General features: G+C 39.9%; 1 protein-coding gene across 1 annotated transcript in view; it reads left to right on the forward strand.

The window, feature by feature from the left end:
• lancl1 (LanC antibiotic synthetase component C-like 1 (bacterial)) overlaps positions 1-16,348 on the forward strand; it is a 91,738-nt gene extending 75,390 nt beyond the window's left edge. The window contains exons 6-9 of the mRNA XM_072261157.1: positions 2,351-2,533; positions 8,824-9,000; positions 11,644-11,716; positions 15,339-16,348. Of these exons, the coding sequence (XP_072117258.1) occupies positions 2,351-2,533; positions 8,824-9,000; positions 11,644-11,716; positions 15,339-15,415 (510 nt within the window). The 3' untranslated portion in view covers positions 15,416-16,348. The remainder of the gene's footprint in view (positions 1-2,350; positions 2,534-8,823; positions 9,001-11,643; positions 11,717-15,338) is intronic.
• The last annotated feature ends 570 nt before the right edge of the window (positions 16,349-16,918 follow it).

Consider the following 16,918-nt stretch of genomic DNA (forward strand, 5'->3'; position numbering starts at 1 on the left):
TGTGCCGACATTTTAACCTACTGTAAGATCAATCTAACATTGCCTTCACCTTCGCCATTTGCATGATTTACCTGCTCATTGGTGGAATTTATAATGGCCAATTTACCTGCCAACTGGACTGATGGCTTAGCACATAATGCTCTTAATGTTTAACTTGTCATATGAATTTTAAAATTTTCATTGAAGGAAGTTATGTATAAATGTTGGTGTTATGTTTTAACTGCTGAAAGACAGAGCATCATCCCACCAAATTAATAATTGGATCCATATAAACCTAAGCAGACTATGTGGCAGTGAAAGGAATTAATGCTGCCACTTCATACCTCTCGTGATCTGGGTTTGATTCTGGGCCCTGATGCCATTTGACAAGAGTGGTTAAGAAGTTCCCACAGATTGGAAAGTAGAGAATGTGATAGCACTATTAAAGAAATAAGGTTGATAAGGTTCCCCATGTGAGGCTTATTCAGAAAGTAATGAGACATGGGATCCAAGAAGACCTTGCTTTGTGGATCCAGAATTGGCTTGACTACAGAAGGCAGAGAGTGGTTGTGGATAGTTCGTATTCTGCATGGAGGTCAGTGACTGGTGGTGTTCTGCAGGGATCTGTTCTGGGACCCCTGCTCTTTGTAATTTTTATAAATGACCTGGATGGGGAAGTAGAAGGGTGGGTTAGTAAGTTTGCTGATGGTACAAAAGATGGGGGTGTTGTGGATAGTCTGGAGGGTTGTCAGCGCGACATCGATAGAATACAGAACTGGACTGAGAAGTAGTAGATGGAGTTCAACCCAGATAAGTCTGAAGTGGTTCATTTCAGTAGACCAAATTTGAAGATAGAATATAATATTAATGGTAAGACTCTTGGCAGAGTGGAGGATCAGCGAGATCTTGGGGTCCATGTCAGTAGGATACTCAAAGCTGTTGCACAGGTTGACAGTGTTGTTAAGAAGACTTATGGTGTGTTGGCCTTCATCAACTGTGGGATTGAGTTCAAAAGCAGTGAGTTAATGTTATAGCTATATAAGACCTTAGTTAGACCCGCACTTGGAGTACTGTGTTCAGTTCTGGTCACCTCACTACAGGAAGGATGTGGATGCTATAGAGAGAGTGCAGAGGAGATTTACTAGGATATTGCCTGGATTGGACAGCATGCCTTATGAGAATACATTGACTGAACTTGGCCTTTTTTCCTTGAAGCGACAGAGGATGAGAGGCGACCTGATAGAGGTGTATAAGATCGCAAACAACAGGAATTCTGCAGATGCTGGAAATTCAAGCAACACACATCAAAGTTGCTGGTGAACGCAGCAGGCCAGGCAGCATCTCTAGGAAGAGGTGCAGTCGACGTTTCAGGCCGAGACCCTTCGTCAGGACTAACTGAAGGAAGAGCTAGTAAGACTCTTACTCACTATTCCTTCAGTTAGTCCTGATGAAGGGTCTCGGCCTGAAACGTCGACTGCACCTCTTCCTACAGATGCTGCCTGGCCTGCTGCGTTCACCAGCAACTTTGATGTGTGTTGCTTGAGGTGTATAAGATGATGAGAGGAATTGATCATGTGGGTAGCCAAAGGCTTTTTCCCAGGGCTGAAGTGGCTAACATGAGGGGGCATTGTTCTAAAGTGCTTGGAAGTAGGTACAGGGGGGAAGTCAGAGGTAATTTTTACTCACAGAGAGTGGTGGGTGCATTGAAGGCACTACCAGCGAAGGTGGTAGAGGCAGATTCAATAGGGTATTTTAAGAAACCTCTTAGATAGGTACATGGAGCTTAGAGGAATAGAGGACTCGGCAGTTTCTAGAGTAGGTTACTTGGTTGGCACAACATTGTGGGCCGAAGGGCTTGTAATGTGCTGTGGATTTTCTGTGTCTATGTTTCTAAAATACAGACAGACATTGTGGGTCTGTTCCTGTGCTGTTCTAAACTCTAATTATTCACGTGCACATAAGTTCATACCGGATATATTAATTTTCATTAGCTAATGTTCTGTTTTATAATCTACTTTTCTAAATCCCTTTTCAAGATTCTACATTGCCTCCTCACAACTAATTTTTATTTACAAATTTGACTGCCTCTCAATGATTGTATTAATGTAAATGAAAGAAAGCAGTGTCTGTTGCTGATGTGTCCTCCCGTAAGTAGTTACTAAATTGCAGCTGCATTCCTCCTGCTTATCACATCTCCCCATTCTGAATCTGAGCTGTGAACTGTTCACTTATCTGACAGGTAATGATGTAGCAATTTATCCAAAATTATGCATACAGTCTCAGAAGTAAAGAATGACTATTTCAAACACTGATTGCTACTTTAAGAGGAAAACTCTCATTCCTATTGTTCTCTTTTTTTCCTTCTCTTTAGCCAGAGTTGGGGGTCGAACAAGATACACTCCTAAATCTGGTGAAGCCCAGTGTGGATTATGTATGTCAACTGAAATTTTCATCTGGAAATTATCCTCCATGTATTGGTGAATCCAGAGATAATCTAGTTCACTGGTGCCATGGGTCACCCGGAGTCATTTATATGCTCATACAAGCCTATAAGGTATTCTGTGGCTACAAGTATGAATAAAATCTGCATTGTTGATTATATTTAACGTTCTTTGCAGAATAGGTAAAAGTATTTGTCCTTAACTACAACATTGACAATAATGTTCTGTTTTAAAATCTAAAATAATCTTTCGTGATTAAGATCATTCTATGTTTGGACTACAAAGGTGAAGGCAAGTGGGGATAGTACAGAAATTATGATTTGAAGGTAAGCCATAATCGTACAGTAAAATAGATTCGAGGGGCCATCCAGCTTATTCTTTGTACTCTTTTGAAAACAATCTAATTGGAAATACAAACAATTTTAAATCGTGACTTTATGTTATTTATATTTTTTATCATTTTAGCAGGATTATTTCAAAAGTTAAAGAAAATGTTTATGTTTATATTAATTTGTTGGTTACATTTGAGGTAAATATAACTTTAAGTAAACTTGTGTTTGTAGCAAAACTTTGGATTCTACCCATTGATTGCTTTGTCAACTATAGTTTTAACTAAATTAGATTGTAACATAATCATCAGTAATTCTCAAAAATATACTGATTGGAGCTTGGATTGGGGAAAAGCCATATTAAACATCATTATTGTATAACCTCATAACTACAAGCATCAAATACTAAAGCTCAACAGAAATGATCTGCCATTCATTTTGATTTGCTAAATTTTCCTTTTAAATTTATTTTTCAGTTAGAATCTCATTATTTTTGCTTTGTTTTATGATAACTGACAACCTTTTTTAATGAGCTACATTGTGACAGCCAAGGTGAAAGGATCCCTTTCTTCCGAGAGGATCTCAGGTTTCCAGTAAATAAGATGTGTTCCCATTAGCAAGCATAGCTTTAAGAGACGCTAAATAATTACATGAAGAATAAAGGAATTAAAATTATGCAGAGTTGGATATAATGAGAACAGTCTCATGTGCTGTAGAAATAAATATCATATGTCCATTTCATCACTGTAAATGTTATGTGCTCTATAAGCCTGTTGTTTTGTATACAGATTTATGGAGTTGAAGTTTTTCACCATATTACAGTTAATGTCACTCAGATCAGTGAGCTATAGATTCATAGCTAGCGTGAGTTGCTGAATTGCTGGTGTTGTTGTGGATGTGGATAGAATGGAAATATAGTACTTTCCCACAAAGAAGGAAGGAAAATGAATGAACAGTGTTTCTCTGCACTGTTTTTATTTCTGCCTCGCAAGCCTTTAGTGTGGCCTAATCAGAGCCATGGATTTGTGTCAGTTAATTAACTTCTTGGTTGGAGCTGCAAGCTGCACCAAAGGTAGAGTGAAGAGTAAAAAAATTTCAAACATTGCCTTATCCTCAGTATAAACCATCAGTTATCATCTCTTTAAAAACTGTAATGGGAGCAAGACAGGAGAGAATAACGTGCTACTAACTATCCATCTGTCCAGTGCTATCCAACCAGCTCAACTTATTCATGAAAATACGGCATCCAGCTAGCAGGAGGCAGTGTAGTCCAATAATTTAAATAAACTGTTTTTAACACTGAGTGTCTTGCTCCTGGATATTAGCAACTTTAGTGAGATATTGTACCATTTCCTGTTTGGAGCCTCCAAAGTAAAACAGGGAGTGTAAAGATTGTTTACAAAAAACTCTACAGTTGTGTGAGTCAGGCTGGATGGGCCAATTAGTTTTTTCTAGTCCATAATTGCTGTACATTTGGTAACACATTAGGAAATTTTAAATGGACAAGTGAAAGTGACAGAAGTGCTCAAGCTTCCTGAGGCCAGTGACTGCAATGTGAGGCTGACAGAAAGATCAGTAAACAAGGGAGGATGGAATGTGAGCAAGACTTTTAAGAAATAAACAGGAAAATGCCACCTTTGCCAAGGAAAGTGGCATACTTATCAAATCACTATTTTGCACGTATATTAAGCAGGTGGATGTCTTTTGATGATGAGCTGGGTAACAGGATAAGTGCTTTTAAAATATAAGAATGAGTTGTATCAAGTAATCACATCCAGAGAGGTTAAAATCATTGGTTACCCTAAAGGACTCTCAGAACAAGATAGCAGAGATGTGTTACAGTTGGTAGGGTGGTAAAGAAGGCATACGACATACTCGCCTTTATTAGTTGAGGCATTACGGTCAAGAGTTGGAAGGATATGTTGCAGCTTCACATCATTCTGATTAAGCTGCATCCGCCATACTCCATTCAATACTGGTTCCCTATTATAGGAAAGATGTGGTGGCTTTTAAATGTGCAGCAGAGTTGTACCAGGAAGCTGATTAGATTAGAGGGCTTATGCCATGAGATATTAGACCAACTTGCATTGTTTTTTCTGAAGCTGGAGAGGCTGAGAGGAGACCTGATCTTATAAACTTCCATAAGATTATGAGGAGCCTTTATAGAGTTGCTAACTGGTATATTTTTCCCAGGGCTGGAATGCATAGGGCATGTACTTAAGGTCAGAGGGAGTAAATTAAAAGGAAGTGTGCAGAACAAGTTTTTTTTAAACAGCTTGCCTGGAATACATTGCCAGGGATGGTGTGGAAACAAGTATGATAGAAGCAGTTAAGATCAAAATCAGAATCAGGTTTATTATCACCAGTATGTGATGTGAAATTTGTTAACTTAGCAGCAGCAGTTCAATGTAATACATAATCTAGCAGAGAAAAAATAAATGAATAAAATAAATAATAATAAATAAACAAGTAAATCAATTACGTATATTGAATAGATTTTAAAAAGTGCAAAAACCAAAATACTTATATTTTTAAAAAAAATGTGAGGTAGTGTCCAAAGATTCAATGTCCATTTAGGAATCGGATGGCAGAGGGGAAGAAGCTGTTCCTGAATCGCTGAGTGTGTGCCTTCAGGCTTCTGTACCTCCTACCTGATGGTAACAGTGAGAAAAGGGCATGCCCTGGGTGCTGGAGATCCTTAATAATGGACACTGCCTTTCTGAGATGCTGCTCCCTATAGATGTCCTGGGTACTTAGTAGGCTAGTACCCAAGATGGAGCTGACTAGATTTACAACCTTCTGCAGCTTCTTTTGGTCCTGTGCAGTAGCCCCTCCATACCAGACAGTGATGCAGCCTGTCAGAATGCTCTCCATGGTACAACTATAGAAGTTTTTGTGTGTATTTGTTGACATGCCAAATCTCTTCAAACTCCTAGTAAAGTATAGCTCCTTAGATAGGCACATGAATGTGCAGAGAATGGAGAGAATAGCATATTGTGTGGACAGAAGGGATTAGTTTAGTTAGGCATTTAATGACTAGTTTAATTAGTTTTTCACAATGTCATTGATCGAAGGGCCTGTTCCTGTACTGTACTGTACTATTCTATGTTCTTTATTGCAGAACCATTCATTAGAAAAAGGTGTAAGTAACTCAGAAGGACTGATGAGAAGTGGACAGACTAACTAGTGAAAGTTTTTGACAGAATGGGTATGGGAATGCTTCCACCTCAGAGGAGAACAGAACTGGAGGCTGTCAGTTAGAAATGGTCACTTAGAAATCCTGTGGTGATTTCAGAGAAAACCTCTTTAGATGATGAATGGATAAATGGTTGAAGTGAATAGTAGGTAGAGTCACAGAGCAATGTAGCAGAACTACAAGCCCTTTGGCCCATTGGATCCATGCCAACCACTGTACCCTCTCTGCTAGTTCCAAATTCCTGCAGTTTGCCCATATCTCTCTATGCTCTGCCCCTTCATGTACCTAGCAAAGTACTTTCTTAAATGATACTATTCTACCTGCTTCAACCACTTCCTTTTTCAGCTTGTTCTAAATATTCATCGGAATCAGGTTTATTATCGCTGACATATGTGAAGTGCATTATGTGGCAATGGTACAGTGCAAGACATAAAATATACTGTAAATTCCAACAAATAAATAGTGCAAAAGAGGAATAGTGGGGCAGTGTGCATGGACCATTTAGAAATCTGATGGCAGCAGGGAAGAATCTATTCCTAAAACAGAGTGTTGGTCCTCAGGTCCTGTACCGCCTCCCTGATGGTAGTAATGAAGAGAGGACACATCGAAGTTGGTGAGGGTTTATAATGATGAATGCTGCTTTCTTGAGGCATCACCAGGATGTTCTCAATTGCATAGAGAGTTTTGCCTGTGTTTGAGCTGACCGTGTCCACAATTCTCTGCAGCTTCTTTCAACCGTGCACATTGGAGCCTCCATACTAGGCAGTGATGCAACTGGTCAGAATGCTCTCACTATACGTCCATAGATATTTGCCAGAGTCTTTGATGACATACCAAATCTCTTCAAATTCCTGATAAAGTATAGCTGCTAGTGTGTCTTCGTGATTGCATGAATATGTGCCGAGGATAGATCCTCAGAGACGTGGACTTGAAACTGCTCATCCTTCTCACTGCTGACCCCTCAGTGAGGACTGGTGTGTGTTCTCCCAACTTCCCCTTCCTGAAATCCACAATCAGTTCCTTGATCTTACTGATGTTGAGCACAAGGCTGCGGTTGTGAGAGGACTTAACCGGCCAAACTATTTCTCTCCTATGCACCACCTTGTTGCCATTTGAGATTCTGCCAACAACAGTGGTGTCATCGACGAATTTGTAGATGTTGTTTGATCTGAGCCTAGCCACACCTTCATGAGTGTAGCAAGAATAGAGTAGTGGGTTAAGTACATATCCTTGATAAACAGGAAGGAAAAGTTATTACCTTCTGCCTGAAAAACTTGCCCCTCAAGTCCCTTTTAAATCTTTCCCCTTTCTCCCTAAATCTATGCCCCCCTAGTTTTGAACTCCCCTACCTTAGGGTAAAGACTGTTAACATGCACCTTATCTCTGCCCCTTCAGCCTTCATTCTAAGGAGTAAAGGCCCAGCCTGGCTAACTTCTCCCTACAGTTCAATCCTCAAGTCCTGCCTATAACCTCACATCTTTTCTGCACTCATTCCAGTTTAACCATATCTTTAAATATGTATTTAAAAAAAATGTTGGCCAGTTAAGGGAGAAGGGAATTGTGGAAGGACGAAACATTTCTTGAATATTATTGCTTCTTCAAAAGGGCAGCAATCATACTGCTGCCCAAGAAGAGCAGGGTGAGCTACCTAAAGGATTGTCTGCCGATAGCTCTCACATATACTGTAATGGGTTACTTTGAGAGATTTGCTTCTGGCTAGTATTATCTTGTGCCTGAGGGAGGATCTGGACCGGCTACTATTTGCCTACTGCTGCAACAGGCCTGCAACGGATGCAATCTCCATAGCTCTCCACTCTCCTTGGAGTGCCTAGACAACAACAAAACATACATCAAGCTACTGTTAATATTGATTACAGCTCGCCATTCAATGCCATCATCCCCTAGTAACTATCAATCGAGCAGCCATATTTCAGATCCAGCAATGACACGTTCATTCCTAAAAATCAAAGATGCGTGCTTAGCCCACTCCTCTATGCTGTCTGCACTCATGACTGTGTCGGAAAGCAGAGCTCAAATGCTATCTATTAATTCCCAGATGGCATTCCATTTGTTGGCAAAATCTCAGATGGTGACAAGGAGGTGTACAGGAGTGAGATAGATCGGCTGGTTGAGGTGTTGTAAAAACAACCTTGCACTCAACATCAACATGACCAAGGAATTGATTGTGGACCAGGGGAAGTCAGGAGAACATGCACACTCATCTATGGGTCTGCAGTGGAAAGAGTGAGTAGCTTCAAGGGCCTGGGCATCAGCATCTTGGAGAATCTATCCTAGGCCCAACACATTGATGTAGTCACATAGAAGGCAGACCGGCAGCTCTACTTCATTATGAGTTTGAGGAGATTTGCTATGTCACCAAAGACTTGCAAATTACTAGAGCCATATAGTTGAGTGCATTCTAAATAGTTGCATCACACACTAGGATGAAGCCTCCTAGGCACAGGATCATGAGAGAGTGCAAAGGATGGTAGACTCAGCCAGTTCCATCGCAGACTCAATCCTCCCGCCGTCGAGGACATCTTCAAGAGGTGATGTCTCAAGAAGATGGCTTCTATCATTAAGGACCCTCACCAGCTCTTTGCATTACTGCCATCGGGGAAGAGATAGAGGAGCGATTAATCTTTTTGCAACCTTTATTTATTTTTGTAATTTCTAGTATTTTCTGTCTTTATACTATACTGCTGCTGTAAAATTACAATTTCACACCACATAAGTTGATAATAAACCAGATTTTGATTCTGAACATTGTCAGTTATGAATTGAATTAAATAACCAGATTTCATGACATACTTTTGTAATGTGTCCAGGTTTTCTGTGACTTTGCTTTTATTTAATCTGTTCTTTAATTTGGCAATAGACGTTCAAGGATGAAAAATACCTGAAAGACGCTTTTGATTGCACTGAAGTAATTTGGCAGAGAGGACTGTTAAAGAAAGGATATGGACTATGCCACGGGCCTGCAGGGAATGCTTATGGATTTCTAGCCATGTTCAATCTTACTCAAGATAAGAAGTATTTGTACAGAGCCTGCAAGGTATGTAGTAGTGTCTATTTGTGGGAAGGTATTACCAACACGTTATTGTGGCAGCATGGTAGCATAGTGATTAGTGCATTGCTTTACAGCACCAGCAGCTTGGGTTCAATTCTCACTGCTATCTGTAAGGAACACTGCTCACTGCTGTCTTAGAGTTCTTCCTGTGACTGCGTAGGTTTCCTCTGGGTGCTCCAGTTTCCTCCCACATTCCAAAGGTTAATTAGCCACATGGGTGTAATTCGGCGGCACAGATTTGTTGGGCTGGAAGGGCCTGTTACTGTGCTGATCGCTAAGTAAGTAAAAGTAAACCATTTATCAAAGAAAATGCTTAAATAGAAATACGTCAACTTGTTACTCACTTGGCACTTTAACATATTTATGGTTGGCACACTTTGGTCTGCTTTATGTTGGCTGGAAGCTGTGAGAATTGATCTGTTGGGAATGGAGGAAAAAGAACAGGAAAGCAAAATATTTTACTATTTTGTTAGCTTCCTGGTGGCAGTGCTGGGGATCAGTCACATGTTGTTCTGGCACTGAGCACTGTTTATTGTGAGGAAATGTAAGTTGGGAAGATAATTTGCCTATGATATTCTGGGATTGCAGTTAACAAATGGAAGCTTGTTCTGCTTTTCGTTGAGCATAGAAAGTTATTTTATATCTGCACACCTTTACTAAAGTACTTCATCACCTATGAGATGTGAGTAACGTTGGTGAAAGTGATTTGATGCAGCATACTGCTGCACACCTGCACAATGTGCAAATTGCCACTCTATTCCAGTATTTGCTCAGAGGGTACTAGGCAAAGTGATCACCAGCATTATAGGACGTTAACAGAAAATTTAATACAAAAACATAGAAAAACCTACAGCACCATACAGGCCCTTCGGCCCACAAAGCTGTGCCGAACAAGTCCTTACCTTAGAAATTACCTAGGGTTACCCACAGTCTTCTATTTTTTCTGAGCTCCAAATACATTTCCAGGAGTCTCTTAGAAGACCCTATCATATCCACCTCCACCACTGTTGCTGGCAGCCCATTCCACACACTCACCACTCTCTGCATATAAAAAAAAATCTCCTCTGTACCTCCTTCCAAGCACCTTAAAACGGTGCCTTCTCATGCTAGCCATTTCAGCCCCGGGAAAAAGCCTTTGGCTATCCACACAATCATTGCCCCTCATCATCTTATACACCTCTATCAGGTCACATCTCATCCTCCGTCGCTCCAAGGAGAAAAGGCCGAGTTCACTCAACCTATTCTCATAAGGCATGCTCCCCAATCCAGTCAACATCCTCGTAAATCTCTTCGGCACCCTTTCTATGGTTTCCACATCCTTCCTGTAGTGAGGCGACCAGAACTGAGCTCAATACTCCAAATGGAGTCTGATCAGGGTCCTATATAGCTGCAACATTACCTCTCGGCTCCTAAACTCAATCCTATGACTGATGAAGCCCAATACACCATATGCCTTCTTAACCACAGAGTCAACCTACACAGCAGCTTTGAGTGTCCTATGGACTCAGACCCCAAGATCCCTCTGATCCTCCACACTGCCAAGAGTCTTACCATTAATACTATATTCTGCCATTATATTTGATCTATCAAAATGAACCACTTCACACTTCTCTGGGTTGTACTCCATCTGCCACTTTTCAGCCCATGCTGTCGATGTCCCACTGTAACCTCTGACAGCCCTGTACACTATCCACAACACCCCCAACCTTTGTGTCATCAGCACATTTACTAACCCATCCCTCCAATTCCTCATCCAGGTCATTTATAAAAATCATGAAGAGTAGGGGTCCAGAACAGATCCCTGAGGCACACCACTGGTCACCGACCTCCATGCAGAATATGACCTGTCTCCAACCGCTCTTTGCCTTTTGTAGGCGAGCCAGTCCTAGATCCACAAGGCAATGTTTCCTTGGATCCCATGCCTCCTTACTTTCTCAATAAGCCTTGCATGGGGTACCTTATCAAATGCCTTGCTGAAATCCATATACACTACATCTACTGCTCTACCTTCCTCAATGTGTTTAGTCACATCCTCAAAAAATTCGATCAGGCTTGTAAGGCACAACCTGCCTTTGACAAAGCCATGCTGACTATTTCTAATCATATTATGCCTCTCCAAATGTTCATAAATCCTGCCTCTCAGTATCTTCTCCATCAACTTACCAACCACTGAAGTAAGACTCACTGGTCTATAATCTCCTGGGCTATCTCTACTCCGTTTCTTGAATAAGAGAACAACATCCACAACCCTCTAGTCCTCCGGAACCTCTCCCATCCCCATTGATGATGCCAAGATCATCGCCAGAGGCTCAGCAATCTCCTCCCTCGCCTCCACAGTAGCCTGGGGTACATCTTGTCCGGTCGCAGAGACTTATCCAACTTGATGCTTTCCAAAAGCTCCAGCACATCCTTTTCCTTAATATCTACATGCTCAAGCTTTTCAGTGCACTGCAAGTCATCTCTACAGTCGCCAAGATCCTTTTCTGTAGTGAATACTGAAGCAAAGTATTCATTAAGTACATCTGCTTTCTCCTCCGGTTCCATACACACTTTTCCACTGTCACATTATTATGTATCTTTGTTTCATGTTTAACAGATTTCCTCTAACTGAAGATATTTGGTTTTAAGTTTGCAGAATGGTGCCTTGATTATGGGAAACATGGCTGTCGGACACCGGACTCTCCTTTCTCCCTCTTTGAAGGTAATAAGGGATTAGAATCTCTTTCTATCTAGAATTTGCTTTTCCTGTTTTGTTCAGCCCTTTCTCCATCATCTTATAATTTTTCTTCATAACTGCAAGTAATAAATTCAGATTCCAGTATGGAAGTTTTTTCTTGGGTCAGAGTTTCACTCGGAGCAGAACCCTGTTATTTTGTATGTGTCTATGAGATCACTCCTTACTCTTCCTTTTTGTTTCCTTAGAGAAATTACACACAGCTTGTGGTAATCTGCCCTTAGACCTGTCAGTTCCTTATCTCAGGAACCATTCTCTTAAATTTTTTTGGACCCTCTGTAATGTCCTTCCAATAATGCAGAGAACTGAATTGTACACTGTTCTAGTTTAAGGTTCCATATAACTTCCTTGTTTGAAGAAGCTCAAGGAAAAGAGGTAAACATTCAGCTTCTGACCTTTTAGAGGAAACAGTAGGGATCATTATGCCCAAATTGCCATGTCACCTTGATTGATTTGTGAATGCATACCGACAATCTCACTGCTCTTGCAATCTGTCTGGAAACAATAGCTAAGTGCGGCAGGCATTGCAAGGTAGATAGCAAAGGCAGTGAGGAGTTCGCATGCAGATAGCATTTTGCTTATGATTAACTAACTGATGATATGGAACGGCATGACATCTAAAACTTTGACAAACCCCACAGTGGAGAGCGTCAGGTTACATCATGGCCTGGTGTGGAAACACCAATGTCCAAGAACAGAAAATCTACAAAAAGTGGTGGACACAGCCCAATCCATCACAGGCAAAACTTTCCCCACCACTGAGAATATCTAGAAAGAGCACTGCCACAAGAAAGCAGCATCCATCAACAAGGACCCCCATCATCCAGGCTATGCTCTCTTCTCACTAGTACTATTGGACAGGAAGTACAGGAGCCTTGGGTCCCACACCACTAGGTTCAGCAACAGTTATTACCATTCAAACATCAGGCTCTTGAACCAGTGTGAATAAGATGTTGACCATTCATCAATAGAACTAGGTTAGGAAACTAATGATGCAACTCATAATTAATCAAAGCTCACACTTTATTGTCTCTGCACAAACAACAACAATGTTGACCCAGGGCTGACAACTTAAAACATGAATTTTGCTATTGCTCTACCAATACTCACTCAGTCCACTATCCCAATTTTCCACACCAAAATAGGGGATCTCCGATGGCCAGACAATTGACCCCGTCTTCTCCCAGCCCCTGGCATAGGGGTTCTTCCTCGCAATGGTGATTCTGTAGGAAAAGTTATCACTGATTTTTGCTTTTATATTCATTCCTTATCAATACAAACATTGCCTTTCAGTGTCATTAGCTGTATGTCACTTGATTGACCTTTAATAGCTGTGTATTGGGTCTGATCCAGAAATGGCAACTGGTAATTCATGGCTCTTTGTTCTCTTCAGTAACCAGTTTGAATCACCCCAGGCAGGCACAGACCCCAATATTCACAAACCTGCATGTTATATTGTATCAAAGAACACCTCACAAATAACTTCTTATTTGGAAATTACCTTTAGTCTAGCAGATTACCCAAAGCAACATTGTGTATACTTTAAAACACTAAAAGCCAGGCAACTTTATCTCACAAAATGGAGAATGTAAAACAGTTCCACAAAATGGCAGCCTCCATCTCTAAGCACATGGCAGGAACAAAGACAATTGATTTGTCTGCTTCCACTGTCCTTGACTATATTCGAGTTCGACATTTGCTTCCATATTTTAAATCTGCCGTGGTCAGTACTTCATTCACCACAACCTATGGATTCACTTTTAAGGACCCTACAACTCATGTTCTTAGAATTTTTTATTTACTAATTTTTTTATTTGCACAGTGGCTGTTTGCCTCTCTTCTCTTTGTGTGTTGTTTTTCATTGTATTTCCCTTTTCTACTGTGAGTGCCTGCAAGAAAATGAATTTCATGGTAGTATGCTGTACCTTGACATGTATGTACTTTGATAATAGATTACTTTGAGCTTGAATCATATCTCTGATATGAAATTAAAGTAATTATCTGAAGCAAAAGTTACTGTAATTGTACTTTATTTGGGAGTGAATGGAACAAGGGAGATCTTGGTGATGGTTACATTTGGAAGGATAGACTGGCTGCTGAGTGCTGCCTCTGATGGTGCCAGTGCATGGCAACTCATTATAAGCTATTGTGCAGGTCTACTCACTACTTCTATCAGAATTGTTCCACTTTTCAAAATCTAAATTCTATGACACTGTTATTCTACATTCTGTTATTGTTTTGCCTTGAACAATCTCAATGCAGTATTGTAATTAAATAATCTGTATGGATGATATGCAACACAATTTTTCACATTACATGGGGCAATAATAAACCAAGTTATCATTACCATATCAGTGAAACGGTAGATCAGTGGCAATTTTTTACAATGAAGATTAAGTAAGATAGTTCTCGCATGGCAAGAAGAACAGGAATGTATGGTTTACCTTCATCCACCCAAGGTAACATAGACACTGTGCCAGCTTTCTGGTGCCAACATATAATGATTACTTTGTACCATTCACTAGCTATGTGCAATTAATGAGAACCTGTGCTGAAGCAGTGGCAATAGCGGTGATTTTCGAAATGTGATCTTGGCCTGCTTCTTTTCCTTACAAAGGAAAAGATGATATCTCTCACAACACACATGAAAGTTGCTGGTGAATGCAGCAGGCCAGGCAGCATCTTTAGGAAGAGGTACAGTTGGCGTTTCGGGCCGAGACCCTTCGTCAGGACTAGCTGAAAGAAGAGATAGTAAGAGATTTGAAAGTGGGAGGGGGAGATCCGAAATGATAGGAGAAGACAGGAGGGGGAGGGATGGAGCCAAGAGCTGGACAGTTGATTAGCAAAAGGGATATGAGAGGATCATGGGACAGGAGGCCCAGGGAGAAAGAAAAAGTGGAGAGGGGAAGCCCAGAGGATGGGCAAGGGGTATAGTGAGAGGGACAGAGGGAGAAAAAGGAGAGAGAGAAAAAGAATGTGTGTATATAAATAAATAAATAACGGATGGGGAAAGTAGGGCATTAGCAGAAGTTTTAGAAGAATGCAGTTTTAGGATGTTTAATCTGCAGTCACCTCACTCAACCCAGGAATTAAGCTGATGAAATCTTCACTGTATCCTTTTATCACAAGTATAGCTTTCCTTGGGTAGCCTGACCAGACCTGTACAGCTGTATTCCAGAAGCACACTCACCAGGACTGTATGTAATTGGAGTGAAACAGCTCTGCTTTTGTTCTCAGATCTTCTTGTAGTACAGCACAGGAACAGGCCCTTCAGCCCACAGTGCTAAGTGGAACTGATTAAACTAGTAATTAAAGGCTTAACTAAACTAATTCCTTCTGCCTTCTATAAGTCAACATACTTTTGCCTTTCTGTTAGTTTGCCCTATCTTTATGTTCTGTTTAGTGTCAAGGTTAAGAGAAAGCATGGAGTTAAATGGCAGCAATGTATTTTAAAAGGAATTGAGAAATTAATGTCTTTTACAAGTAATTTTGATATATCCATGTCTTGGGTGTTACAAAAACTATGCAGTTTATTTTTCTGATTATCAATTGCTAAACAGAACTAATCATTTTGTTAATTTAATTTAAGGAATAGCAGGAACTATTTACTTCCTTGCTGACATGCTGCAGCCCATAAAGGCGAAGTTCCCTGCGTTTGAAGTATAAATCAGACATGGTATGAATATAAGCTATTGGATGTGATACAATCTTCCCTTTTGCATGTTGCATATTTCTATTTTGGATGTGGAATGTACTGCCAATGGAGAGATTCACTTAACCCATTAGTAGTGCTCCTCTGCTAACTAATGTCTTAAGAGGAATGTAGCGAAATACTTCTCTTTCTGTATTGCGGTGTCTGCTAGCCACAGATGCCATGAGTTCTCAAAGCTTTGAGTGACTTTGAGTAGCCATATTATAACAGTTCTGACAATGCTGCACATTAAATCAGTTTAAAACCTTTGTTTGGTGTGTTTATCTGAAACATAATGACAAATTAGAACAGCGGTGTGTACAGTTTTGTTTCGTATATTTAAGTATTTTTGCCATCATTTATTATAGCTTTATAATCTTTGAAGATCAGTTCCTCAATAAGGCAAGTGATTGTATGAAGTATGACAGTTGTTGATTGTTGAAAACCAAGACACATGAACGTACATTTCAAAAATAATACCTATACAAGATGTGGAAAATGTAATAAAAAAAACACGTCACTCAATTACCAACATAAAATACATTACTTTGTGATTGTAGCAATCCTAAAACTGGTATTGAGAACTGGCCAGTGAGGAAAAACTATTCTTAACATGTGCTATTTTTGTATTGATTGCTCTGGTTTAGTCTGTTGTTTGCATAATAAATATATTGCATTCTATAAATATATTGTTTAACTTTGATTCAACATTGCTGATGTTAAGTTTTAAATCTCTGGCATGATGTGGGAAGTATATAGTACCATATTTACTGAAAACTGAATAACTGCAGGATATGGATATCCTTTCTACTCTACATTATGTGCTAAGTTGATTTTATCTCAAAATGTATGACTTAATTGAGGGAAAGCAACTTGCCAATAGAAGCAAATTAAAATTTCTTCAAATACATTGGTTGTATATTCTGCTTCCTTTTACTATCTTACAGGCCTGAACTATTCTAGGGACCAGTGTTAAGTCTTCAGTGATAGTGGGGAGAAGTCTTACCTTCAACTCTTCTGGAAGTCAGCTATCCAAGCTGTTGGGATTTTGACATGTTTTTAAATTATTTTACCATTCAGAAGTATTTAAAGCTATTATAAATAAACAATTGATATTTAATATCAAGCAAAAACTTTCAAATAATTAGAAACATAAAGTTTTTATTTGTGATCTCTATCTTGGATTCAGATTCAAGGTTGTTTAATGTCACTTTCAGTAACACAAGTGTAAAGGAGAATGAAATAATTGTTAGTACGGATCTAGTGCAGCACAAAAAAAACACAATTAAGATAAAGAACACAATAAAAATGCAATAAATATAAGCTAGCTTAGATATCTTATATGCCTGCTGTATATTGACTATCCATAAAGTGACGCTAAGTATAGGGGGTACATAAGGTGACTGACAAGAAATAACAAAGTACTGATGGTGGGGTGCGTGGTGAAGTGGATTAGTGGTGGAAGTGTTGATCAGCCA

The sequence above is a fragment of the Mobula birostris genome, chromosome 6 (genome assembly GCF_030028105.1).
Source record: "Mobula birostris isolate sMobBir1 chromosome 6, sMobBir1.hap1, whole genome shotgun sequence".
NCBI classification, from domain to species: domain Eukaryota; kingdom Metazoa; phylum Chordata; class Chondrichthyes; order Myliobatiformes; family Myliobatidae; genus Mobula; species Mobula birostris.